Source organism: Poecilia reticulata, chromosome 9 (genome assembly GCF_904066995.2).
Source record: "Poecilia reticulata chromosome 9, P_reticulata-male-v2, whole genome shotgun sequence".
Taxonomy (NCBI): domain Eukaryota; kingdom Metazoa; phylum Chordata; class Actinopteri; order Cyprinodontiformes; family Poeciliidae; genus Poecilia; species Poecilia reticulata.
Window position 1 is genome coordinate 26,559,271 of NC_088838.1, and position 27,998 is coordinate 26,587,268.

Genomic DNA, 27,998 nt, shown 5'->3' on the forward strand with positions numbered 1-27,998 from the left:
TTCCGTCCTACAATATCTACCACAGAAGAAGATTGTCTCCACTACAGCTAGCAAGCTAACAGCTGCAAAGTTAACATTTTGCCCCTTTCTGAGTTTTTAAAATGCTTTTACAGTCCGTGAGGCCGTGGTTGCTTCGATGCAGGGTATTACCGCTGCCTTGTACACGGACTTACTACGCTGACAGAGTCGCTCGGCTCGGCTCCCAACCTGATAAACATTCCTCTGAATATCAGGTAGGTTAGCCTGTTGCTAAAGCCTGCTAGCATAACTGGAGAAATAACGTTATGTTTGAGTTAAACCAGATGAGGATGAAACTCAGACTGGACAGATAGCAATAGTGTTTGCTAACACGCAAAACTACCAAAACTATATTCTATATGGTTCATAATGTATAGCAGAAACTGAATGTTATATGTCAGAAACCCTAAAAGCTATGTTTAAGAACATTATTGTTACTAAAACAATTCCCCAAATTGAATTAGGACTCGGATTTACATGAACTACATCCTTTAGATTTAATGTTTCTCAGAAAGTTAAGCAAAATGTGTTTTTTATCATTTAAAAATAGTCTGCTGAATGCATCTGTAGACATTGCTGAGGTTGCAGTTTAAATGTGTAAACGTATTAATTCTTAAGTTTTACAATGACTTTCATCTATGTTCATATAGTGACATTGAGCTTGGTGTAGAGGTACAACACTGACACTAGATGTCACTAAAATACAATTTTTCTTACTAACGTATTGCTCGAGATGTACCAGTATAAATTTTATTCTATTTTTTAATTTTCATTTTATTCTTGAATCTATGTCCTTGCTATTTCAGTTTTATTTAGGAAAAAAAGTACACATGTGTACACCACTTAAATCAGCTCCAAATTCATATGGTGGAATAACATTATTCAATATTTTCATTTGCAAAAATATGGATGCTTAGTAGTTGAATATCTTTGATGCTTTGCACTTTTTGGGCAAATTTTCTTCAATAACCAAGTGTGTAAGTAACCTCTCAATCATGACCTCTTATTGCTCCACAGTAGCACTGCGAGAGTCCTTACAAAAACAGCAAAAGACCAGCATTTCAGTCTGGCTCTTCGGTTCTTGCACTGGCTACTTGTTACTCAAAGAAAAGTTTAAAATCTCAGTAATGGTTTACAAAGCACTTGCAAGTAAAGGCCCAGACTACGTCTCTGATCTTCTTCAATTCTTTAAACCACTCAGACCTTTAATATCGTCTGAATCAAACCTACTAACCATTCAAAGAGTCAGAACAAAACATGCCGAAGCTGCCTTCGGTTTTTGTGCACCAAAAATTTGAAATAAGCTTCCTGTTTACTGCAGGAATGCTCCCACCCTAAGCTCTTTTAAAACAAGGTTAAAACACTTTTTATTTGCTGATTTGCTTTTGCCTACTTTATTTATTTTCAAATCTCTCTAACCTTAATCTGTTTGGATGTACACTGTTCTTAACTACTATGGATAAGCACTTTTAGTTTCCTTTGGCTGAAAATGCCAATGCAAATATAAATATGCTTACTTTGCCTTACGTTCACAGGAAAATTATGAGCGAATGAAAGTTTTGGTAGATCAACTGAGGGACCGGACAGAGAAAATCAAGTTGGGTGAGTACCAGGAAGAGAACACATTGTGGTGAAAATTAAGCCTTCAGATGTTCTGTGTTTGTGCATGACTTTTGTTTCACACAATGTATGGCGAAGTAGCAAGAGAGATTGGAATCACTTGCAAATTTCCTTTTTAATAAAAGAAAGAAGAAAACTTTTCGAGCATCTTGTTTTTTTATATTTTGTTTTGTTGTTTGAAATAAACATTCATTTATTCATATAAAATCAAGGATTGTAGATGACCTTCATCATTTCCATTAAAATGTTATCTTTTAACAGTCATAACTGACTAACACTGATCTTTCCCTGACCTGCTATATTTTCTATTCAGACTAATTTAATGTATGTTTCCTAGGAAACAGGAACATTTTCATCTGATCCCAAACCTTTTGTGCAGAACTGCGTTTAGTCTTCTACTAAAACCGCTTTGAGTTTAATAATAAGTTACATTTTGTCTTGGGTGCAAAAAACTAGCAACCTTAATTGACTTTTTTTTGTGTGAATTTCATTTGTTTCACTTTTATATTACAATAAAAAGAAACTTTAGAAACCTACAAAGTGCTGATTAATCTGACATGTTGTTATTACTAAAGGTGGAGGAGAAAAAGCTAGAACACTTCACACATCTCGAGGGAAGCTGTTGCCAAGAGAGCGCATAGATAGACTACTGGATCCAGGGTATTATCATCTGCCTACTAGTTCAATTTAAAATTGTTGGCTCACACGGGATTTGCACAAAGTTAATCATTTCATTTTGCTATGTTGGTTTAATTTTCTCATCTACACTGAAAAATCAGCTATGTTCAGTGTTCAGCTTCTGTTTCTTGTTTTTTGCAGGACTCCTTTTTTGGAATTTTCCCAGTTTGCAGGATATGAGTTGTATGGAAAAGAGGATGTTCCGGCCGGGGGGATGATTACTGGGATAGGACGGGTTTCAGGGTGAGTGCTGAAGCGTTTACGTAGATATTTTCCTTAATAAAAATAATGAACACAATAATTTGTTGACTGTTTAATGAAATAAGAAAAGCCCCAAGACATTGTGCAGTTTCCAAATGATTAATTTAACCAGCTTTGTTTTTTTCCTAGGGTGGAATGTGTTGTTGTTGCAAATGATGCCACCGTAAAAGGGGGAACATACTACCCAATTACAGTGAAAAAACACCTTCGTGCACAAGAAATTGCTCAGCAGAACCATTTGCCATGCATTTATTTGGGTAATTTTTCTTGATTTCAGTCAAAGCAGTTAAACAATAAAAATTTCTTATACAAAAAATGTCAAAAACACTTTTTTTTCACTATTTGGTTAAGAATTGTATGTCGTATTCTGAAAATTATTGTGCTGGTGGTGGTGACTAACAAGAGGTGCACATACATGTTTTGTTTTTTTTCTCCAAAATTTGATAGATGATCTAAATATTCAGATATTTATTGTTTGAATTCCCCCTCAGTGGATTCTGGAGGAGCCAATCTTCCCAGACAGGCCGATGTCTTTCCAGACCGCGATCACTTTGGACGCATTTTCTACAACCAGGCCAGGCTGTCTTCAGAAGGAATTGCACAGGTGAGGCTTTAAATATTGGATTTGACAAGCTAAAAATTAACAATGTTGAAATCACTGTTCTCTCTTTGTTTACCTTATTTGCATAGCCTGTTGGAAACCTACTCATTATGTTGCCATTTATGATAGTTTACAGTCTGCTGCAAGTCTTTGTATCTGCGTCTAGAGCACAGATGGATAAATTGTGACTTTTCTTTATGTTGTTCTGAAGGAAACATGATTTTTCTTGCAATACAGTTTTGAAGTAACAACATATATCTATGTAAAAACAGAAGAACAAACAAGGCGGCATGTTTTTTTTTCTCCAAAACAGCAGCACTAACTCAGCAATAGCTTTTCAGTTATTGAATTCAGCTCTTTTCACCAAATCCATTAAAGAGAAACATTGAATGTTTGAGTCACCGTTCTGAATGGTCACTCATCAACAGACTCTACAACCGTTTCAGATTTCACTTTTCATTCTCGGAATTTTGTTTTTCATCCCCTAATGATACTTTCAAGACTCTTTTTTTTTCTGTCACGTAAGTTTAAAATATGTTCTCACAAGATTTTTTTCATGCTCTTAGAAACGGTTTTTATAAAAGAAATATATTTTTTAGATTTGCATAGAAAGGCAGTGATTTTGCTTTCTTTGCTGGCTTTTTATAAATCTTTTCAAAAGAGAAAAATGTGGATAAAAAAAATATTAATCACAGTTACACATTATCAGCTTTTTTTTCTTTTTTATATTTTTTGCCTGCTGAAAGTTAAGTGTGTGAAAAATTATGCACATTTGTCATTAAACTTTGGAAGACTAAGAGTTTGATGTAAAAAGTTGAGCCAAAAGCTGTGAAATCAGAATTGTTTTTGGAAGACATTACTTTTCCAGTGAGAGTTTAAAACCAAAGCAATGTGTTGTGGAACATTTTTGTGATGTATCACATTTTAATAACGCACCAGTAAGTGAAACTTTCATAGAGAATAATAATGCCACAGTCGACAATTTTTCAATGGGGGTATTTTTTTTTTATTGTACTTCAAATAAGCTGGAAGGGCTGTTTCTGTATTAGAAATGCTTCGGTGAAGATTTAACTTCCTATTTCTTTTTAGATTGCTGTCGTGATGGGCTCGTGCACGGCTGGAGGAGCATATGTTCCAGCAATGGCAGACGAGAGCATCATTGTGCAAAAGCAAGGAACAATTTTTCTCGGAGGACCTCCTCTGGTTGGAAAATTTTTCATTTCCTTTCTGTTTTGCAAACATGAGATGAACTATGTGAATTGTTGCATCCTCTCACTGCATTACATTTGATTTTGTAATTCCCACACCAGCTGGACAGAATGATTGAGCAGCTTTTGCATTTGCAAAACTGGAACTAGCGAGAGTTTGCGCAATTGGTTTAATTTACCAGGAAAAAAAAGATATGTGCAGCAAAAACGTTCTGCATAGCCATGCTGGTTGGCTTCTTTTAGTGAAATATATTGCATGTATTTAGAATAAAGATTCCCATAATAACACATTTATAGATTACGCCATTACATTTTACTTCACCACATTTCTTGGGCTTTAGCATCTCATGCACCAGAAATATACATTAGGTTGTCCTATTAAGTGCAGTTAGTCTATTCAATTGGACAAATGTATTATTAATATATAGAGTGTGACTGCATGACATTTGAAATGAAATATCCTTTAAATTATTGCTTCCAAGAGATCCATTGCTGCTCTGGACTCACTGGTACAAATTGATGCATGTTCCATACAAAATGTCCCGTTTTAGCAGACTGATATGAAATGAGCAACATGTCAAAGGCAGGCAATGGTGAAGGAGAGAAATGTCCAGGAACCAAAAAATTCAGTTATAAATGAATGCCACAGGCGCATAAGAGACATCGTCATTGGAGAGTTGTTCAACTGACTTATAAAGCAAAAATCATAGGAGATGGCAAAGGTGGGGAACACATTTCTTTTTTCCAGAATGTAGAGAAGTAGAGGGCATGTTGGAGTTGATAGAACAGTATAAAGGTACACTCTACTGCATTCATCTAAGTTTAACAAAGACTTTTGGGGCGTTTCCGGAGTAAGATGGAGTAGAGACGGATATTTCAGAGCTCCTGCAGGTTTACTAACATATTCGTTCTAAATTCCACAATTGCTACTAATTGCAACCTTAATTGGGTTATCAAAGGTTCTGGACCATAAAGAGCTCTGTTTCAGTGGACATTTCTTGATAAATGGCGGATAAACTTCGTAAATTCAAGTACGACGGTAATACGGCGAAGCTAACTGCTAACACCAGAGCCACGAGGCAGCGTGCACCTGAGGACGAAGACCCACAACCCAAGAGCTCTAGCATGAGTGAGGAGATGAGAGCCGATATCCTATCCTCTATTCGCGGGGAAATCTCTAAAATCATAAGGGAGGAAATGAGGAGTGTGCTGTCTGAAGAGTTCACTACTCTCAGAGCTGACATACAAGCTGTGAGGGCCGAGATAGCTAGCAATGCCGCTGCTATCCGCGCAGACATTACCTCAATTGAAACGGACATGGAAGATGTGAAAGGCGGATTGTCTACATGGTCTGATGAGGTAAACACGTTGCAATCCACCGTTATTGAACTTCAGAGCGAGCTGGTTAAGATGCGGGACAAATGTGAGGACATGGAGGGGAGGATGAGGCGCGGAAATATCCGTATAGTTGGCGTTGCGGAGCAGCCTAACTCCGCCGATCCTAAAGAGGTTTCTAAAATTATTAAAGAGGTGCTCCAGATGGACCGGGAGGTAAAAGTCGATCGTTCACACCGGACAGCTGCTTTGACGAAACCGGGAGGTGGAGAAAGACCTCGTGTGATCATCGCCAAGCTGCACTATGATGGAGACGCCGCTGATATCCTGAGGAGAGCCAGAGACAAAGCCCCGCTGATCTACCAGGGTAAAAGAATCGCCATCTTCCCGGATTACACCACCAGTGTGGCCAAGGCGCGCGCGGCCTTCTCCGAGGTACGGAAAGCTTTACGGGGACGGAGCGATGTCCGCTTCGGATTACTTTACCCAGCAAGACTCAAAATCACATACAAAGAGGACAGCAAGGAGTTTCGGGATCCTGTGAAGGCCATGGACTACATACGGAAGACCATCCCGGCTACAATATCTGGGTCTGAATAGTAAGGAAAATGTTAAATGCTAAATTGGCACGACTAGTTCCAGTAGTCTTCAATTTCGAAATAATGTGCCTTTAGTTGCTTAAGCCCTAAATGTGATTTTGTTAAGCAATGTTACCTCTCCAAACTGGCAGGTATATGTTAGTACGTGACTGTTACTTCTAACCTTGTTAAATCACTACGACATAATTTGCCTTGATTAGGTTGTATTATTATCATTAGCAGATTCTTTGTTACATTGTGGTTACTGTACATATACTTATGTTCTCCTGCGGGAGCCTGAGCTTCCATACTTTTATCTTCTCTTTCTGTCGATTTTTTGTTATATTTTTTATTATTATTTTTATTTAGTTTTTTTTTTTTTGTACACATCCAGTTCTCTTCTGGTTGTGTTTGTTGCTGCTTTTATAGTGGCTAGGGACTTAAACCCACTTCCTTGCATTATATTAGCAATGCAAACTTTTATTTGTGTTTTTTGCATTTTGATCCTTCTGTTCCCGGAGGATCTTATTGCAACTAAAAAAGCAGAGCATCTGAATCTTAGTTTTGTAAATAGTGTACAGCAAAGCCTTACTTCCTCTCTGTTCTTTTCTACTTATCGGTTCTTACATTGTCTTGTGATCAGCATGCATGTTACTCAAATGTTTGGATCCATCCATCATTCGGCCGTCACTGCCTCCAATACAATGTTACCATATATATTTTAAATTAAAATAGTTATGAGTACTCTAACTGTAACAAGTTATAATGTCAGGGGCTTGCATAGTCCTATTAAAAGAAAGAAAATTTTACTGCAACTCAGACAATCAAAATGTCAGGTAGCACTACTACAAGAAACGCACTTATCTGATTTGGAACATTCAAAATTAAATAAGTCTTGGGCTGATAAAGTTTACTACTCGTCACATTGTTCTGGTAGGAAAAGGGGGGTGGCTGTACTGATCCATAGGCAGACCAATTTCACGGAAACGTTAGTATATAAGGACAAGGAGGGTAGGTTTATACTGGTAAACGGGATAATTGATGGAACAGCAGTTTCCTTTGTAAACGTATATGCTCCTAATGAAGATGTTCCAGGATTTATTAAGTCAGTCTTCAATATGATTGCTGAATACAGCTCTGGGCTACTGATTGTGGGAGGTGATTTTAATTGTGTGATGTCTAACATAGACAGGCAACCAACCTCTCAGTCTCGCATATCTAAGATGGGCAAAATACTTAAAACTCTATCGGTGGAGGCTGGATTGGTGGATGTTTGGCGGTCCAAATTCCCAAAGGAGAGAGATTTTACATTCTATTCAAGCCGTCATGCCTCTTACTCACGAATAGATTATTTCTTTACTGCGAAGGCCGAATTACACAGGATTGAGGATATTAGGATATTGCCCATTACAATTTCTGATCATGCACCTGTTACTGTCAAGTGGAATATAGGTCTGACACCATCGTTTAAACAATGGAGACTTAATGCCTCTCTCCTTAATGACAAGGAATTTGTTGCATTTGTCAAATCAGACCTTAAAACTTATTTAGACATAAACAACACGCCGGAAACATCGCCTATAATGTTGTGGGACTGTGCAAAGGCCTATCTAAGAGGCAGCATCATCTCCTACACGACTGCAAAAAAAAGACAAAAGGCAGCCAAACAGAAATATTTAGAAGATAGAATCCAGGAACTGGAACTTCAACATAAAAAGTCTAGGGCATCCAGAACTCTGAATGATTTGAATATAACACGCAGGGAACTCCAAGATTTATTGTTAGAAAAGATAGAAGGTAACGTTCGTTTTGCCAAACAACGGTACTATGAAAATGGAAATAGAGCGAGCAGACTTTTGGCCTTCCGACTTAAAAAACAACAGTCCTCAAATGTTATTCAGAAGCTGAAATCGGGCCATAAATCAATTTCAAAACCAAAAGATATTGCTGAAACATTTGCAGAATTTTACAAGGTCCTATACCAGGACTCTGACACTTGCTCTGATGAGAGTAAGATAGCAGACTATTTACAAAACATAAATATTTCTGAGTTATCTGAGACTGTAGCTAAACAATTAGATATGCCAATTCAAGAAGACGAAATCAAAAACGTGGTCTCATCCCTTAAAAATAATAAGTCTCCAGGCCCCGATGGTTTCATAAATGAATTTTATAGTTGTTTCATAGACGAAGTTAGCCCTCTTTTATTGGATGCATACCGCTTTTCTTTAGAAAATAAGAAAATGGCGCCTTCTTGGTCTGATGCCACAATAGTTGTGTTACATAAAGAAGGTAAGGATCCCACTGACTGTGGGTCATATAGACCATTATCGATGCTTAACGGAGATGTTCGCATTCTAACTAGTATTCTGGCAAAACGTTTAAATGTCATAGTAACTCAAATCATACATCCAGATCAAACTGGGTTTATTGTCGGGAGGCATTATGGAAATAATCTGCGGCGCTTATTGAATATCTTGTCACACCGAAAAGAACATAAAGATATGACAGCTGTGATTTCTTTAGATGCCCAAAAGGCTTTTGATCGCGTGTCATGGAAATACCTTACTCAAGCCTTAAAGAGGTTTAAATTTGGGCCCAAGTTTATAGATTGGATCCATACAATATATTCATCCCCACAGGCTGCGGTTAGAGTTAATGGTTTTAGATCGGCAAGTTTCAAGCTGGAGCGCGGATGCAGGCAAGGCTGCCCTCTGTCACCTCTTTTGTTTGCAATTAGCATTGAACCGCTGGCCCAGCTTCTCAGGGACAGCGATGACATCCAAGGGATTTTGATTGGTTCCGAGGAACATAAAATATCTCTGTACGCTGATGATGTCCTCCTGTATCTATCTGATCCTGCTTCATCAATACCCCGTCTGAGAGAAATGATCTCTGTTTATGGTCATTTTTCTGGCTATAAAATAAATGTTGATAAGACTGAGGCAATGGATGTCAATGGTAAGATTCCACTAAGGGTTAAACAATTGAGTGGCTTTAGGTGGCCAAGATCAGGCATTAGATATCTAGGCATCAACATTCCCCTCTCTTTAAATGATTTGTATCATGCTAATTATAGCAAAACTCTGGATATAATTAAAAAAGACCTAGAGCGATGGTCAGCATTACCTTTATCTCTCCTTGGCCGCGTTGAAACCATTCGGATGAATGTATTACCCAGATTATTGTATTTGTTCCAAATGGTACCAATTGCTATACCTAAACCCACATTCGTTGAACTGGATAAAATTATATCAAAATTTATATGGCAAGGCAAGCGTCCTCGTATAAAATATAAAACACTTCAAAAAAGTAAGACAGATGGGGGTCTTAATCTTCCTGATTTAAAATATTATTATTGGGCAGCTCAGTTAAGACCTTTGATTTCATGGATTCAACAGGACTCCCAAACAAGATGGTTGAGTATAGAGCAAGCACAGTGCTCAGTACCATTGAGGGTATTGCCTTTTTTAGATATTCCAGTTAAGGATCTGCCACTGTGGACTAAAGTCACTCTTAACATTTGGATCAAGGTGCGTATCTCGTTCAAGCTTCCAAGAGGTTTATCAATATTAACAAGCATAGGACATATTAAATCCTTTACACCTAATTCCTTGGACAAAAATTTTGCTAAGTGGACTGAAAAGGGGCTCACATTTCTTCATCAATTGATCGACAGAAACAACCTCTTATCGTTTGAAGAATTAAGTAGGAAATTCCTTCTCCAGAAAAGTGATTTCTTTCGATATTTACAGTTGCGCTCTTTTTTGTTTGCACACAAAGACTGGGAAAGAGTAATAAATCCCACACCAATAGAAAATCTTATAGTCCATTTCCAGAAAGGGGGAGAGGACAAAAAATTGATAGCCAAATTATATAGGGTATTTTTGTCGATGAACATTAACAAGCCCTCCTGGACAAAACAAAGATGGGAGGCAGAGATGGCCAAAATAATTTCGGACAAAACATGGGAGGATATCTGCTCTGAGGCTCACCGAGTTACTAACTCAAATACATGGAGGGAATTTAAATGGAAAATTATTAGCAGATATTTCAGGACCCCTGATGTAGTTGCTAAAATGGATCCTAAGGTCCCTAGCTTGTGTTGGAGAAATTGTGGTTCAAGGATCCCCAACCACACACACGTTTTTTGGGCCTGCCCCAAACTCAAAAACTTTTGGGATGAGGTGTATAGAGCTATAAACCGTATCTTTTCTGGGGTCATCCCAAGGGATGTTACTGTTGCCTTACTCGGTATTATTCCTGATGGTTTGCAAGGGCGGGCCAAAATGTATTTGTTAAATGTTCTTTTTACAGCAGCCCTGAAATGCATTACAATTAGGTGGATGCAATTGGAGCCGCCTTCTTACGACTTATGGGTTCAAAAAGTAAAGGAATTGCATACAATGGAAAAGATAACCTACTCACTCAGACTTCAAAAATCCAAGTATGACCTGCGCTGGGGACCTGCAAAGGCCCTGTTGATTTAGTTAAACCTAATGGATTTGTCTTTTGCCTTATGTCGTTTGGTTTTCTCTTCCAGAGTCCATTCTTATTTAAATGGTGTACAGTGATGAGTCTATAAACATGCTGTAGCTGTAAATTGTTATTCCAAGATGTTTATTGTATGGAAAACATCATATTGTCAACATTTGTATTATGTACCACTGAAGTATGATTGTACTTTGCTCTGCTGGAAAAAAATTATTAAAAATCTAAGTTCAAAAAAAAAAAAAAAAAACAAAGACTTTTAAGTGAAACCTTTAAGAAGATGTCCTTTCCTATCTGTGCCTGTGCCCTTAAAGCATCCTGAATGTTTTCCAGTCTGATAGTGTGGCGTTGTTGTGCAGTTGTGGAAAAATGACACTTCATCTGTTAAGACCTGAAGCACGCTGTGAGGAAATTGTTTTTCTTTTCTCTCAGTAACTTTAACACCTGCTGTGTTATAGGAGTCATAATGAATGCAGCGTTGTGCAAGTTGCCCATATATTCGGCATCTGTTGGGCATGCCTCTGGAAGCGTGACCTTGGCACTGTTTGCTTTTTGAGTTAGAAGACTGAATGGAGCAAATAAATGCTGCTAATACGCTCTGGGGTAGTTCAAACCTTTATACTACCTCCTACTGGATTATTCACTTTGTACCCGTCAGTCTGATTTTCTGGGGAGTGAAGTATTGTCTTGGTAATGAGATAACCACCAGAGTCCTAAAAGTTAGATTTAATTGAATATTATTTGTTGATTGCTTTTTAATATTAAACCACTAATTTCCATTAATTGTTATTCTGATCTGTGTTTGATTCAGTTGAATCTTATAAGATGTGACAGATTATTATCCAAAATAACTCTGAGCAACCTCTTGTGAATTGATATTACACATTAGAGTTGCATAACCATGTTTTCTTGGGGACTATTTGTAGATTATATACAATTACTGTAAGTAATTTTACTTAGATGGACAAGATGGATTAAAGATCCTGTCCCAAAATACTGAAAAAGTATCAAATAGTGATGGGAGAGAAGATAACTAACGTATGTGCAAATTATATATAAAAAAAAACTCTAAAAGAGGATCCAAAGTGTTTTTGATAACTTAAAATCTCTTAATTTATGAAATTGGCATGTTGGCTGCATAAAAGGATGGAAAGCATTTCTGTGGTTGATTAATTTTCTGAACACTTCCTTCTTTTTCAGGTGAAAGCTGCCACTGGGGAAGAAGTATCTGCAGAAGATCTTGGTGGTGCTGATCTGCACTGCAAGTATGACTGCAGCATTTTCAGTTACATTAGTTAACATTGTTTTAGCCACTGCACATATTCCAGAGATGCAATTTCTAATTTCAGCTTAGTGTTACTGTTCTGTTCTGTCCCTGATTGAAATTGATAGCTAAAACAAATCGGATTGCATAGACGACGGTGTATTTCACCTGCTGCCGTCTTCATGATCATTTCTAAACCACTGATTTATATTCTATAATGGCTCCATTGTGATTGATTTGCTTCCAATTTCACAGAAAATCTGGCGTGACAGACCACTACGCTTTAGATGATAACCACGCACTCCATTTAGCTCGGAAGACGGTCCGAAGTCTCAACTACAGGAAGAACATTGAGGTCAATCCAATGATTAGTCTAATTGCTAATTACGGCCACCTAATTGTGCCTGAACTGCCTGTTACATCTGTGTCTATTTTATTTTTTTCAGGTTACTGTAGAACCCACCGAAGCCCCGCTTTTTCCCTCAGATGAGCTTTATGGGATAGTTGGAGATAACTTGAAACGCAACTTTGATGTCAGAGAGGTAATTGCCCGGCTACTTGTCAAACCTAATCAAGGGGGGTGAACTTAATGTTTCACACTGCACTTTAGAAAAGAGGATCTTTGACGTGATGATTTATCTTTCAGGCGTTTGACTGTGTGATTGGTTTTCTTTGTTTTTGAGCCCTTACATGGGAATACATAATGAAGTAAAAATCATTCCTGAGCTCCTCTCCGAATGCTAATTAGATATGACTTAAGTCAGAATAGATTTCAATTTAATTAAAGGGAAGGAATAAAATAAATTATAACCACCACACACTAGTATGTATTTAAACTTAAATAGGGCTGCAATTAACGATTATTTTAGAAATCAATTATTCTATTCTTTATTCTGACAATTAGTATGATAAAAACAACTTGGCACATTCTGTAGATTTCTTGTTTAACCACTTAAGCCTTTTTATACAATGTTGGAATACATAAAAAAAAATGTTCTTGTTTTTTTTTTACAGAACTTGAACTGAGTAAAACTATTTCTTTTACTTGAGGAGTTCTGGGTAGAACATATTTATTTGTCTTAACTGCAAATTGTATACATTTTTGTAAAGTTTTGGCTTAATTACTAGTCTGTATTCTGCAGTTAAAAATTATTTGATTACTGTATTAGTTATTTCAAAAATTGATTCATTACAAGTAATCTGATTACTCATTTCAGCACTAAACTTAAGCTTCACAAAGCCACACAGACATGGCTTTAAAGGCTCAGATGTTGAGATGTCATGTTCAGGTGGTTTTCAGTTTATTATGGCTGCTTGGTATCAGTCATACTGTTTTCTCTGGCCTCTCCTGAGGCTCTGATACTTGATGTAGACTCAGGAGCAGAAATTATTGTTAACTCAAGCAATGCTGCAGCGTCTGTGGTGTAGAGCAGCATTGGAGGTCTGGTTAGGTATCGGGAACAACCAGCTGCTCCTTTTTATTTACAGGGCTCTTGTTTTTTATCAGGAACATGCAGCCCAACACAGCTTGCAGCCAAATCACTTTAATAAAGCAGGTTACGTAAAATTTGTGACATTATTGCCCAATGCAGCTCGGTTTTCTGCCTCAGGGCCTTGTTTTCTGACATTTCGTTACACACCTCTATGAGCTGACACGTTCATTCGTTTGCAGGTTATTGCCAGAATTGTGGACGGCAGTAAATTTGATGAGTTCAAGGCATTTTATGGAGACACGCTTGTTACAGGTATACAGGCTGGTATTGTTTTCAATTTCTACAGTACAGGTTTTTTTTTTGTTTGTTTGTTTTGCTGTCAGCCTCACCTTTCAATATCCAATTTGTGCCTTTTGTAGGCTTCTCAAGAATCTTTGGATACCCTGTTGGAATCATTGGCAACAATGGAGTCCTGTTTTCAGAGTCTGCAAAAAAGGTACTTGTCCTTTGGAACTAAAAAAATAATATGAGTGTCACCTTGAAGAAAGAGCAATATAACATTTATGCACCCTGAAAATGTCAAGGACTTAAAGCAAAATCCTGAAGTGGTTCAGGATGACCTCGGAGATTCGTTGCTCACAAAGAATGCCAGTATATTTCTCTTGTATTTCAGAAGCTTTGGCATTCATAAGTGCTTTGCATTGACCCTTCACTGTTGAGCTGCAGAGTTTCGCTCATAAAGTAACCTTTTAAATTCCACTTGTCTTCCAATAAGTCCTCTAAAAAGGCTATTATAATAGCATTAGAGTTTGAAACCACAGGACAATCATAATTGTCATTTTGCATGATTCAGTTAACTTGCAAGCCAATTTGCTTTGAGCAGAGCTGAACTTCACGGCAGGATTAAAAAAAGATGAGTCAAATCTGTTATAATACTCCAATGTGTATTTTCAAACAGGTTTTAAATTAGATTACAGGCTTTACTTGGGGGAAAAAAAAAGATTTTCTTGATTCTATTTCTTTCTCTCTGGTCTCCTCGAGACAGGCTGTCTCATCAGAGTAATTACTGTCAAAAAAGGGCCGGCAGTGCTTCGTGTGGAGAAGGCATGCTTGGAGAGCATATTCAACAAAAATCAATACATCACCTGGTTTTCAAGATTCATTTATGAGACACTCTGTCATTGCTTTAAACAGGCCTGGGCTTCAATTATACAAGGTGTTGGGTGATTGAAAAGCATATCTGTCAGGTATTTGTGCAAAGAAAGAGAAGGTCGATAGAAAGATGATCTTAGGCAAAGACTTGCCACATAACTGCTTCTAATTGCCTGCTTTTTATTCCTTTTGACAAGTTGTTTGCAATTTTTAATGCATGGAAATCTCCCTCACCAAATTAAGTCCTTAAAAGCATTACCCTAAATAAAGCATTAGTGCTTAAAATTATGGCAGCGCAGCCTATATTTTGTTTGGCTCTTAAGGAGCTTCTCACTCTTCTGTGTTTTGATTTAGCCTTTAATTCTTGATTTGAACCGACTGAATACTAGTAAATTCTGAACCAAAGCACTTCCTTACTAGTGCAGCTTTTTTCAGTTTGAGCTATTTATATGTCAAATATAGAAGAATATTAACTTAAAAGTGATGCTAGTAGCTGAGTTTTCAGGGAACTTTCTGGATTATTTTGTGCGATTTCAAGCAAACTACTAAGTAAATGCAAGATGCACCGCCTTCGTGTCCATTCGTCTGTCTGGTTAACCCATCCCCCAATTAGTCCACCTATTTATTCATCTTTCCATCCCTCCATTCATCATCTATACATCCGTCTATATGTAATAATTGTTAAAAAATGATAAGTAGGGGGAGAGAAGAAACTTTTCAGTCTGGAAATGTCTGAAATTGTGAGTAGAAAGATGTGTCTTAATCTTTAATAAAGGGGGTTGTGATGCAGACTGGTCAGTTTTAGAAGGGCTATTGCTCAGATAATACCTGAAAATAATTCTTTGTGTACCCATCAATTCTTGGACTTTATTTATCGCTTGAGACGTACCGTTATATTTGATGCAGCATCTTTTTTGAGACCTTTGTACTTATTTGTCCCTTGAGATGCCAAGACTTTTATCTTAATGTAATGAAGATACATAGCTGAGATTTTACCTCTTGGCAGCTCTACTGTTAGTAATAACTAAAAAAATTGATTTCTATTCAGGGAACCCATTTCATCGAATTATGCTGCCAAAGAAACATTCCTCTGATCTTCCTTCAAAATATAACAGGTTGGTGCAAATTTTTCCTCCTCTTTTGGAATATCGATGTGCTGTTTTGCAGTGGCGAACCATTCTTCTTTCTTTTCCTTTGTCCTAAGGGTTCATGGTGGGAAGAGAGTATGAAGCAGGAGGTATTGCCAAAGATGGAGCTAAGATGGTCACTGCTGTTGCCTGTGCCAATGTGCCAAAGATGACAGTTATCATCGGAGGCTCCTATGGTGCAGGCAATTACGGCATGTGTGGAAGAGCGTACAGGTATAAAGGAGTCTCTTGCTGTTGGTGATTTAATACAGTAGCAAAAACCTTAAAACATTTTCCCTTTCTTGTACTGGTTTCATATTCACAATGCCTCATTTACATATAAGTGGAAATGTTCCTTTCTTATGAACCAAAGACCTTCCTCTTAGAATCACTTAAAGGCCAAAGACATTTTCAGTCATCTAAGTTTTTGCCACAGTTGTGGTTTGCTTTATTATTTTCTGTATTTGACAAGACATTAATGTTTTCTTATTTATTTATTGTTAATGTTGTACCTAGCTGATAATTATTTTATCTTTAGAAAACCATCAAGAAAAAAGTAAGATAACTGGACATTATAGAAATATAATTTCATATCTGATAAGTAGGTTTATCAGCAATCATTGACATTCTACTTACACAGTGGGCTTTATGTAACATTTTTCCCATCATAAAGATGCATTGCTTTTGTGTTGACCTTCATGTACAATTCTTGGACGATTGAGATTTAAACAAAAATATTTTTTTAGAATCAATACAAAAGATTAATGAAGATCAGAAACAAAAATGTAATGCGAAATTTATTTTTTTAGTAAACTCAATAATAGATCACAACTAAATCTTGAAGACAATAAATAGTCATCCAAAAAGAAAAGTTTTATGAATCAAAAACCAAAATCAAACCAAATCAAATTTAAAATGAAGTACACTACTGAAGAAAACTTGTTCCTTGTTACCAAGAGGACCACAAACATCACATGAAGAAAATGAGCCATGAAGCAACTCTTCCAACTAAACCAACTAGACCTGCTAAATAAATGTTATTTAGCAGGTCTCACACTGCTGAATGTTCATGGATCCACTTCCAGCTTTTTGTTCTGCCCAAGCATCTTCAGCTAACAAAATAGAGCCACAAACAAACCAACATCACTCTGGGCTTGGTGGAGATTAGTTGGTGTTAAACATGGTTTCACCAATATTTTACTACAAAGGCAAAACAACAGCATGATTGAACTGCTGACATGTACATGATGTGCGTTCTTATATTGCACCGCTTTCACTTTCTAAAGATCACTGAAACTGAGAATAATTCATTATGACACCTCTTCACTCGGTAACATTGTCCGCTGCCCAGACTGTTGTTGTTATTTCAGTCTAATTGCACAAGATGCTGAAATTTCAATTAACTAATGACTGCACGTCAGTGCAGGATGATTTGATTTGACACCAGCTGATTTCTGATGTCAGGTTGGTAGGATGAGAACAGCATACTCTAAATTAGAGTAAACGGGCTGTTTTTGTTGTATACTTATTTTCAGAAACCCTTTTGCACCATCGTTCCACATTATCAGCTCAGAAAATATGTTTCCATTAAGCCTCCACCGTTTCCCATTTGGTACTTCACACCGACCAGAGGCAGCTCAGTGCAGCATGGGTTGGTGCCTCCTCACAGCAGTCTGTTGTCATGGAAATTGACTCCGACACAACTCTAGAACTCAAGTCTTTTGGTTTTGAAAATGTAGTGGCACTGTAAAACACTCGTCTAATGTCTTACAGTAGCAGCGTAAAAATTTAACAAGGGAGAAACCACTCTAACTGTAATTACTGTGGCAGCCAGCAGCTGTTTCCAGCTTCTGAATGACGGAACAGACTAAAACCCGCCTAACATGTCCTCAAACACATTTCCTTTCAATCTGAAATTGTTATGTTATTTTTATAAATTTTTACTGCAATGTAATGCTGGATTTGGGATGCTGATTTCACAACACCAGTTGTTTTTTTTTTATTAATTAAAAAAAAAAAAAACTTCTTGGGAATTGAATACTATTTTAATCTAAAATGCATAAAATACACTTAATGCAATGTTTTAATTAAGACAAGGCATTTAAAATATCAGCTGTTTGTTAAACTTGTATTTCATGCAATAAGAACTTCATCTAGATTTGTTTTTTATTATTTAGTATATGTCCAAAACATATCAACATTTTCTACGTTTAATGTCAATGAGGTCTTTTGATTCTCTTTTAAATGGAGTTATATAAGCACCATTTATTTATGCTCTCTAAACCAATATTTAGCTTAATGATGTTTGTTGTTTAATGCAGAAAAAATAATTTAGAAAGGCATTGAGATGCTCTGTTAAAGTCATCAAGATACTACAAACAAGTTGTTTCTGTGGGGGGTCTGTGTATGGAATAAAGTATTGCTTTTTATCAAAGTAATTGCTATGTAGCTGTTGTGGATGAAGTTAAGTTTTGTTTTCATCACAAACTACATTTTTTTGTGACATTTAGCAGCATTAGCCATAGTGCTAATCACAAACACCATCTGCTTTCAAGTGTTACATTCAGGAAAACTGGACAGACCGTGATCTTGCAGATTAGCAACTACCGTAGTTATATACACCATTCAACAACAATTAGAAAATGTAACTAAGGATAACCTATTTTTGTGCTTTTAATCAGGTTTTAACATGTTTCACATATTTGCAAATAAACAATTTTGTGATGACTCAGGGTATTATTTTACTAAAAAGACCCCAATTAAATTTTTTTTTTTCCCCCCTCACAGCCCCCGATTCCTCTACATGTGGCCCAATTCAAGAATCTCTGTGATGGGAGGTGAGCAGGCGGCCACAGTCCTGGCCACCATCACTAAAGATCAGAGGACACGTGAAGGAAAGGAGGTAATACCTTGACATAAATCTGCCCTTCTCTGTGCAGCCATAAATTGCCTGTGGTTGATTTGCTGCCAAAAGAATAAACATTATGAAAGGCACATTTCTTCCAGTGATGGTAAATCACAGCAGAATAAAATTATATCAGTGTTAAGTGAAACTGTGATGCCTTATCCAGAACAGTGCAGACATTAAGTGGCTGTAATTAAATTGTCTCAGGTTTGCTGTTATAGGTGTATTAACAGTGCATTAATTGCTTCACAATGACACAGCTGTGCCGTGGAAACTGGCAATTTAATGTGTAAGCCATCTGAACGAAAAAAAGGAAAAAAGAAAGCACACTAAACTGTAGATTGTATTTTGTGAAGTTCTTTTATAGCTCTGACTCTTAGTTGAACCTGGGTGAAGAACAAATGCATGTCAGACGTTTTGCTGAAACTGATTAAACTCACTAAAATATTAACTTACTTTGAATTTAACTGCGTTTTGTCACGTTACAAGAAACTTCAGTAAGAGAGTGGATTATAACCTGCTAGGCTTTACTTCCCCCAACCCCACCAGGCTAAGCTTTGCTTATTTTTATTTTTAGAAAAATAATAATAATATACAATATCAACATAATAAATAAATAAATAAAAACAAATCGTTTAACTTTATAAAATTACTATTAAATAAGCTGGACTGCAAGCGTCTCTGTTGCGTTGAGCGTTTCACTGGCAGAGCAGAGTTATTCCTTAAAGATGGTTTGTAGTTGATGCATTTAAACGGCCACAAAGCCAGGAGCGAGGACCAATCACACTGCTGCTGGTGCCTCTACTCCAGTTTTTCACAAATAACTGCTGTCTCAGCCTTACTTGATGTCGAGTTATAGTCCGTGACCGATAGAGCGATTAATAAAATGTCACATTTAACATCATATATTAGCGCAATTATAGTAAATATTCCTTATAAATATTTCTAAACTAGCACCACAAAATCTGTGATGTTGATTGCAGAAAACCACAAAAACTATCACAATATCCTGGATGGAGTGATTAGTGTGAAAATATGTTCAATATTATGCTATTTTAAGAAACACTTATTGAATGCTGAAACACCTATTTATTGATATTTTAACAATTTAATTGTTTTTATCATTTTGTTCTGGCACAAGAGGCCCTTTAAGTACATTCAGATTTTTGATCTGGCCTAAAATGGAAATGAGTTTGATGCCCCTGATATATGGAATAAAAACAAGTAAATCATGGACTATTTTGAATGTAAACAAGAATAAAGAGTGAGATAGTTGGTGGTGGAATGATGTCACACCACCAGCGAAGGAAGATTCTGTTAGTCACTGGCAATGAGGTCTGTGATGTCACTGGTGAAGCAGCCTGTGATGTCATCAACTGTATATATGTAACACAATTCTGCACATCTTTCATTGCTTGCAATATCACTGACCAGTTCAGAAGTACGCAAAGCTCTTTGGAATCGATCTACGATTTTAGTAATTGTATTTAGGAAAAAATGTCTCATTGTACGTCGAGATACCCGAGTGGAGTGATGGGGCCCCATCACTCCACAAGAAGGGGAGTCCAGCAAAACCCCGAAGGCCGGTTCCCTCCTGCGGATCCGAGTGCCTTACACAGGGAAATCCAACGACTGAGCTCCCTTCTGGAAATGGAGAGATTCAGAAGGTTTGAAGACGACCACAAACTGGCCCACCTGGAGGCAGAACTGGCCGAGACAAAATTCCAGTTAAAAGGGCAGAAAGCTCTCAAAGAACTGTATATCAATAAGAGCAAAGAGGCAACAAGGGAAGTTGAGAGAGTAGAGAAGTTTATTGATCCAGAAGTCCTTAACGCTGCTATTATTGCTTCCAAGGTTTGCAATATTGTGAAATACAAGAAGACGGTCTTGCAACAAAACTTTGAGGAATTAAAGGTGGTCCACCTCCTCAACCAGGAAGCATTTGAGTCTGAAATACTGGCTGAGAGACAGAAAAATAAGGCCCTCCAAGAAGAACTGGACGAACTCCAGACTTCCTTTGAGGAGCTGCGCTCTAAGTATGAAGCAGACATCGCTCTGGTGAGGCAGGAGGCCAAGACACACAAGTTTTGTGAAGCGAGGCTTAGTGAGGAACAACGGCTCCTGGAGAATTTGAGAGCCAGACGGTATGATATTTTTCAAGAAATGTCACAAAAGATCGCAGTCCTGCAAGACGGCGAGAAACTTTTGCTGAAAGAATTGAATCAGATGAAATTTTCATACAATGAACTCATCTGGAAGTATGAAAGTGATGTTTTTGGACTGAAACAAGACATGGACACATATCGGCAGGAGGTGAGCCATGAGAGAGAGGCCAACTTGGAAAGAGCGAATGAGAATCTGCAGCTCATCAACAACCTGAGAGCTGACAAGGAGGAGCTATTCCAAAAAATGTCAAGACAGATCACAATACTACAAAAAAGGGAGAAGTGCATGCTCAATGAACTAGATCAGGTTCACATTTCACACAAGCAGCTAAAAAGTAGGTATGAAACAGAAATTATGGAATTACAGCAGCAGGTTAAAACATATCAGCAGAAGATTAAGGAGGAAACTGCTCTTTCAAACAGAAAAATGAAAGACGAGGAGCTTATCCATAAAAGAAACCATTCTGTGCTACAACAGCAAGTAGAAAATCTTCAGCTGCAGATAGACCAGGAGAGAAAAGCTCATCTGCAGAAAACAGAGGAGAATATGGCGCTTCTCGACGACATCAGAGCTACAGATGCCGTCCTTCATGAAAACATAACAAATGTGATAATATCCTTGCAAGAGAAGGAAAAGGATGCGCAGGCTGAGTTGGATTACGTGAAAGGTTTGTACCAGGAACTAAACTGTCGGTACGAAACTGATGTAACTGAACTCAAACAACAAGCTGAAGAATACCAACAGGACATAAGTTGTGTTAAAGATGAGTTGGAAAGAACAAAAGATCTATTGCTGCCCGAAACTCTGAGAACTGAGAAAGATCAGAAGCGCATCACAGTTTTCCAAGAGAAGGAGGAAGAAGACTCACAGAGCCAAGCCGACACGGTTAAAGTTTTAAGTCGAGAGGTTTCTTCCGAGAAGGAAATCTCAGGAGAAACCTTATCAGGTTGTTCCAAGGATCCGGAATCCATGGAAGAAACCGAGATCGCTGCAGAAACAATCCTGGAGGTTTTGGACAATCCAGTTACACAAACCATGCAGGATAGTAAAAAGAAAAAATCTAAATTTTCAGTTTGGAAAAAGATACGAAACACTCTCAGATTGAAGAAACCAAAAAGAAAAAAGAGTGAAGACAGTCAAGAACCGATCTAATAATGATTTTGATATTTGGAGAAGAAGAAAAACGTGCAAGAGAGGAACCGAGGACTGGAACCAACCAGTTGTTCCAGGTCAGGTCAGTTGTTCCAGTCTTCCATGTGAAAGATTGTGTATGGGGCGTCATGCGACTCTCCAAGAGGAAGAAGAAGACTCAGAGTTGTCTGCTGCCAAGAGGAGAGTCGCATGGCCCCAAGAGGAAATTTAAATAGGCAAAGTTTTTTCCCCCATTGACAAACTATAAAATTAGATCCCTTCCCAACCCAATTGGAAAAAACATGGGCAGCACGGTGATGCAGCGGTTAGCGCTGCATCTTCACAAGACGATCTGTGTGGAGTTTGCATGTTCTCCCCGTGTTTGCGTGGGTTTTCTCCGGGTGCTCCGGTTGCCCCCCCACATCTCCTAAAACATGTAGGTCAGGTCAGTTGGTCACTGTAAATTGCCCCCCAAAAAGTTTAAGAAACTACAAACATATGTGCAGTATTATTGTTAAATTTGTAAAATTTATTGAATTAGCCGTACGTTGGCCCTTTTCCCTTCGCTGATGTAGTGGTAGGCGGCTCAGTGCCACAACGACATACAGCTCAATTTTATAGCGACATATTGATTTAAGAATTAAAATTCTTCTTGTAATTATAATGGTTTCTCTTTATTTTCACTGTACATGTGTTTTTAAGGCTTGTCCTTTATTTTTACCTTTTCTACTCACTTTTTGTATTAAATTGCACTGAATTGTAGCTTGTTATACTGTTTAAATACGTATTTTAAAAACGATTAGCAAAAGGATCATGCGGTGGCATTTTAGGGCGACTGTGGCTCTGTCGGTAGAGTGGTCGTCTTGTGACCAGAAGGTTGTAAGTTTGATTCCAGCTTCCTCAGCCACATGTTGAGTTGCCCCTGGGGGGGGGCACTTAGCCCCCTGGTGCCCACCGACCTGCATGTTGGTGTAAATATGACTGCAATGTGAAGTGCTTTGAGTGGTTAACGTGACTAGCAAGGCATGTCATAAGTTCAGTCCATTTACCTTTTTTTTTTCTTTGATAAATCCTGTTTTTCTTTTTATACCAAACATAAACAAGAGGATTTAACACATTTAGACTTATTCAGTCTGTACCCTGAAGAAGCCCAAACTTGTTAAATCTGGTTTGTTTAGTATTAAAAAAACAGGTTTTATTAAAAATAAAAGGAACTGTGTGATTTTTCTGTAGGTCTTTAGTTAGTGACCCAGTGATCCTAGGAGTTGTGCTGTCGGTGCTTCATGCTCTGGTTGGGCCACCCAATGCAGACAGGTCCTAGGTGAGGAACCAGACCAAGTGCAGCCCAAAGATTCCTTATGATGAATATGATCATTGGAAACGGTGGTTGTACTCGCCCGTAGATGAGGTCCCACCCTGGAGCCAGGTCTGGAGGTGGGTCATGTTGGCGAGCGCCTGGTGGCTGGGCTTTAACCCATGGAGCCCGGCCGGACTCAGCCCGAAGAGAGCCTATTAGTCACTACCTGTGGGTGTGAGATTGAGAAGTTCCTGCTAGAAATAGTCGGACTCACTTCAGTGCATGGCTCTGGTTCTGGAGCCAGTCTTCTTGAAAGGGGTTGGATGTTCTCCCACTCTGGAGTGGCCCCTTGTGAGAGGCGCTGGGCAGGAGTGGGCATACTTGTTGTATCCCATCTTGGTTCCTGTATGTTGGGGTGAACAAGAGGGTAGCTTCTCTCTCTACCTACGGGTTTGGGTCAGGTTCTGACTGTTTATGTGCAGCAACTCTTTATTTGATGGGTTGTGAATAAGACTGTCATGACACCGTCATAAACATGACATAACACCTGTCATGAACATGAGTAAGTCTTCATGAATATTTATGACTGTTGTCATAAAGTGTCATTTGGTAAATCATGACACTTTTAAAACAAAGTTGCCATTATTTAAAATGTCTTTGTTATGACAACTTGCCATTAACCTAGACAAAAATGTCTATGACAACTTGACATTTCCGTTTGTGTTTACGCACCAAATTGTTCAGATTACCCACCCTTACATAAACTTTATCAGCACAAACAGCCGGGCGCTGGGCAGCGTATTGAGATGGATAAGCTGCACAAAATTCTTTGTCCGCAAATATAAATCATTCTCGCCACTTGCTCAACGCACCTCTGGAAGAGCTACAAGTTATTCCTGCGGTTCACATAGAGCTGCACAACCAGAACTAACTAGAGTGGGGTTTAAATTCCTACCTTGATCAAAAACTCTGGAAAGAATCATAATTCCTCACAGGGGGTTGATGTAAACATCCATACAGGTCAGGCTGCATCCAGTTTGAGTGAAAGAAGGTGCAACGTGATCCGCGCTGAGGTACACTTTAGACATCCAGCTGCAGCAGCACACTAGGTAACATGCAGAGGCACCAGCAGTGTGATTGATCCGGCTTAAAATGCATAAACAATAAACCTATCTTCTATAAACATATATTTTAGGAACAAATCTGCTCTGCCAGTGAAGCGCTCAGAACAACAGAGACGCTTCCAATCCGGCTATTAAGAAAAAAAAAGATATTTATTTATTTATTTATTTATTTATTTATTTATTTATTTATTTATTTATTTATTTATTTATGTATTTATTATTTTCCTAAAAACAAACAAGAAAGGCATAGCCTGGCGGTGGCGCTAGTAAAGCATAACGGGCCACCAGGCCTATAAAACACTGGGGGAAACCCTGAAATGAAGTAGTGTCAATTCCAATTTTTGGTAATACTTTATTTGATGGGTTGTGAATAAGACTATTATGACACCGTCATAAACATGACATAACACATGTCATGAACATCAGTAAGTCATCATGAATATTTATAACTATTGTCATAAAGTGTAAACTTTAAAAATTATGTAGCTTTGTTATTAAAGCTAAAGTTTAATCAATAATACTTATATTACAAATTTATGTCAGATCATGATTTCTTGTTTAATGGCAAGTTGTCATAACAAAGACATTTTGAATAATGTCAACTTTGTATTAAGTGTCATGATTTACCAAATAACACTTTATGACAACAGTCATAAATATTCATGACAGGTGTTATGTTTATGACGGTGTCATGAGAGTCTTATTCACAACCCATCAAATAAAGTGTTGCCCAATTTCTTTTATTGTTAGTGGTGTCAGCCAGCCACTATTATGCACTCTTACCACAGCTAAGACTCGCTCATAATTATCAGCACACACGGAAGGTTATGAAATTCACCTTTGATGAAAATCTCAATTTGCTAAAGACTGGGAATTTGTAAGATGATGGTGCAGCAGCAGATTTTTTTTTTCATGTTTTACAAAGTTTTTTCATCTTTTAAGTTTAGTTGAATGTTTTGTTTGAAAGTTTTTCAGATCCACAGCTTGCCCCTCTCATCCTTGAAGCTAAACTAAAAGCAGTGGGAAGCTGTTGCGTATGCTCAGGGTTTTTCATTATTTTATTTTTTTTCTCTAGAAGAATTGGCTCAGTATTTCCAAGCGGACAAGACCAGCGTTCATGACAAATGAAAGGCTGTGTGCTTTCAGCTTTACATTTCATCTTCACCTTCAATAATTCAGACCAACCTTTAAAATGCCTCCAGCCGGGGCCTTCATTGCCCTGTTCTGTTCTCACAATTTATTCACAGTTCACAGCTGAACAAGAGGCAGCCATGAAGGAACCAATTGTCCGTCGGTTTGAAGAGGAAGGCAGTCCATATTACTCGAGTGCCAGGTGAGATTTGGTCAGGGCACATCGCATTTATAAGGCAGGAGTGTACTGAAAAAGAACCATGTACTCCACAATGGCTCCATTTATTTCTTTTTGTTTGGAAATCGAGGTATTCAAATAATGTTGGCAAGACAGGTGTTGTTGAAGCAATAATGATATTTGACAGAACTGCCTTGCTTTTCTTTATTTATTTTGAAATGTTTTCAGTACTTGGAATTCTGTTTTATCCTGGACTCAAGCAAGCCAGTCTGTTAATATGTGAGAAGTGACGCAAGAATTTGTTTTATTTCCATTAAGCCGCCTGTTGCTTTTTTTCCAATTTCTTTTTATTTAGTCCTGTGGGCATTGATCAGTGTGCATGTGAGACTGGAGCATATCAAAAGATTTTGTTATTTGAACTAATACATATGTTATAAAATGGGCAGATTTAATATAACCTTTGAACATGTCTGTTCTTTTAATGTTTTTTTTATGAAGGCATACAAGCCTTGCATTTTGTGCTTTGTTTTAATCTGAGGCTGCCTGATGCTAACAAAGCCCCTGTAAAAAAAAACAAACTAACCAAAAAAAACAAAAACAATGCACAAATCAGTTCTCTGCTTCGCAGTAAGCACTATGTGTAGATCAATAGGATTAAGAACATTTGGTTCAGACTGATTGACTGGTATTGGCTCAGCCTGAGGGAAAGTCTGGACTTCGTTGTTCTGTAAGATTCAAGTTTTGGCTATGAATAACTATAATTGCTAACGGCAATTATAGTTATTCAGTATCTTTAAAACTGGTAATTTAGATAAAAATTAATAGGTGGGGGCATCACTCGATTTTTGAGAAAATTATTTTAAGGAATTGGTATCATATTGAGTTTGACTGAATTAGAAAATAAATAACCGTTGTGCATGTTTGAGATCTGGCCACCAATGTAATATTCTTTAATTTTACAGATTGTGGGATGATGGGATCATTGACCCTGCAGACACTCGTCTGGTTCTGGGACTAAGCCTCAGCGCAGCGCTCAATGCACCAACAAAGAAGACCCACTTCGGAGTGTTCAGGATGTAACGTTCCTGTAGTTTCTGATGTAAATAGACATATCTTTGTAGCGTAGATTGTAAAGTGTGGACAACAGATTTCAAGAGGAATCAGACTTTGGAGGAATTAAGGACGTAAGTAGTTCTCATTGTGGATCATTTCCTCAATGAAGTTGTGCCTTAAGTATTACTATTCCACTGCACAAACTACTGTTCTTGGAAACATTTTTTCTTGGTTGGATTATGTTTTTATCACTTACTTTAAATGACGATTAAAGAGATGAAAACCTAAAGTTTTAATTGTTTTGACCTCTTAATAGTGCAAGGAAACATTTCCTCATTAGGGGGCACTATTTAGCCAAAAATAATACGCTATACCTTGTTTAGTGAGACCCAAAGGGTCCTCATTTAATGCTTTCAATTGAGAAAAAGAGGAAATGAGGGGCTTGTATATGGCATCATATATTGTGGTAGAGTTTATGTGATTATTAAAACCTGCCTTTTTACAGTTAGGTATTTATTATTTTACTGAGCAGTTTCACTCCCATGTGAACCAGTTCACCCTCACTCTTAGTTTTGCATCAGGGATTTGGTGCATCATTGGATTTACATGTTTGCATGGATTCAGCTGGTTAAAGTGCTTAACCAGAAGCCCTTCACGCTCTCTGTGAATGACGGTAGTTGATGCACTAGGGCCGTGGAGAGGCTCACCTTGGAGAGAGAAAGTAGAAATAACTGTGGGCATCATGTGGGCATGAGTTTATGTGTGTGCTGCCCACACCTCCCACTAGACCTTCATCTTCCTGCTCCAAATGTCACCGTAGGAGGCATTCCAAAATTTCACATCCTGGCTTCTCAAATTGTGGATGTTCAGCACATACAGCCAGAGCAGATATTTCAGAAAAGTCTTTAGCATCACAAAAGAAACGGACTGGAGCTGTGAGAAACATTGATTTGCTATAGGAAATTATAGCAATTCTGAATCCGTACAGTCTTTGTTGGAAATAGTTTCTGCCCCAGTCTGCAAAACGATCATTTAATGTGCATCTTCCAGGTCTCTAACAGAGCAGAGTTTGGCTTTCAGTCTGTTCAGAATAATCTGGCAAGCTTTCGATCTGCTTCAGAGTGCTCTGCCTCTAAGGTTCACAGCCTTTCTTTGCTTATATTGGATTAAAAAGCAGTCAAGACAAATGGCCAGACACGTAGACGAGCACACTGAATAACAGTGATGTGTTAGATGGTTTATCTAAG

The 27,998-nt window shown here is 37.9% G+C and overlaps 2 protein-coding genes across 2 annotated transcripts; both read left to right on the forward strand.

The window, feature by feature from the left end:
• mccc2 (methylcrotonyl-CoA carboxylase subunit 2) lies at positions 1–27,040 on the forward strand. Its single transcript, XM_008418054.3, has 17 exons — positions 1–233; positions 1,554–1,620; positions 2,214–2,298; positions 2,458–2,559; positions 2,707–2,834; positions 3,069–3,181; positions 4,268–4,381; positions 11,991–12,055; positions 12,310–12,409; positions 12,501–12,596; positions 13,727–13,799; positions 13,907–13,983; positions 15,688–15,754; positions 15,844–16,000; positions 18,554–18,668; positions 25,637–25,722; positions 26,661–27,040. The coding sequence occupies exons 1-17, from the start codon at positions 102–104 to the stop codon at positions 26,776–26,778; spliced, it is 1,695 nt and encodes a 564-aa protein (XP_008416276.1). The 5' UTR covers positions 1–101; the 3' UTR covers positions 26,779–27,040.
• Positions 18,675–25,630, forward strand: LOC145552834 (uncharacterized). Its single transcript, XM_081610809.1, has one exon. It carries the CDS (start codon positions 20,169–20,171, stop codon positions 21,987–21,989), a length of 1,821 nt encoding a protein of 606 aa, XP_081466935.1. The 5' UTR covers positions 18,675–20,168; the 3' UTR covers positions 21,990–25,630.
• Positions 27,041–27,998: the final 958 nt, after the last annotated feature.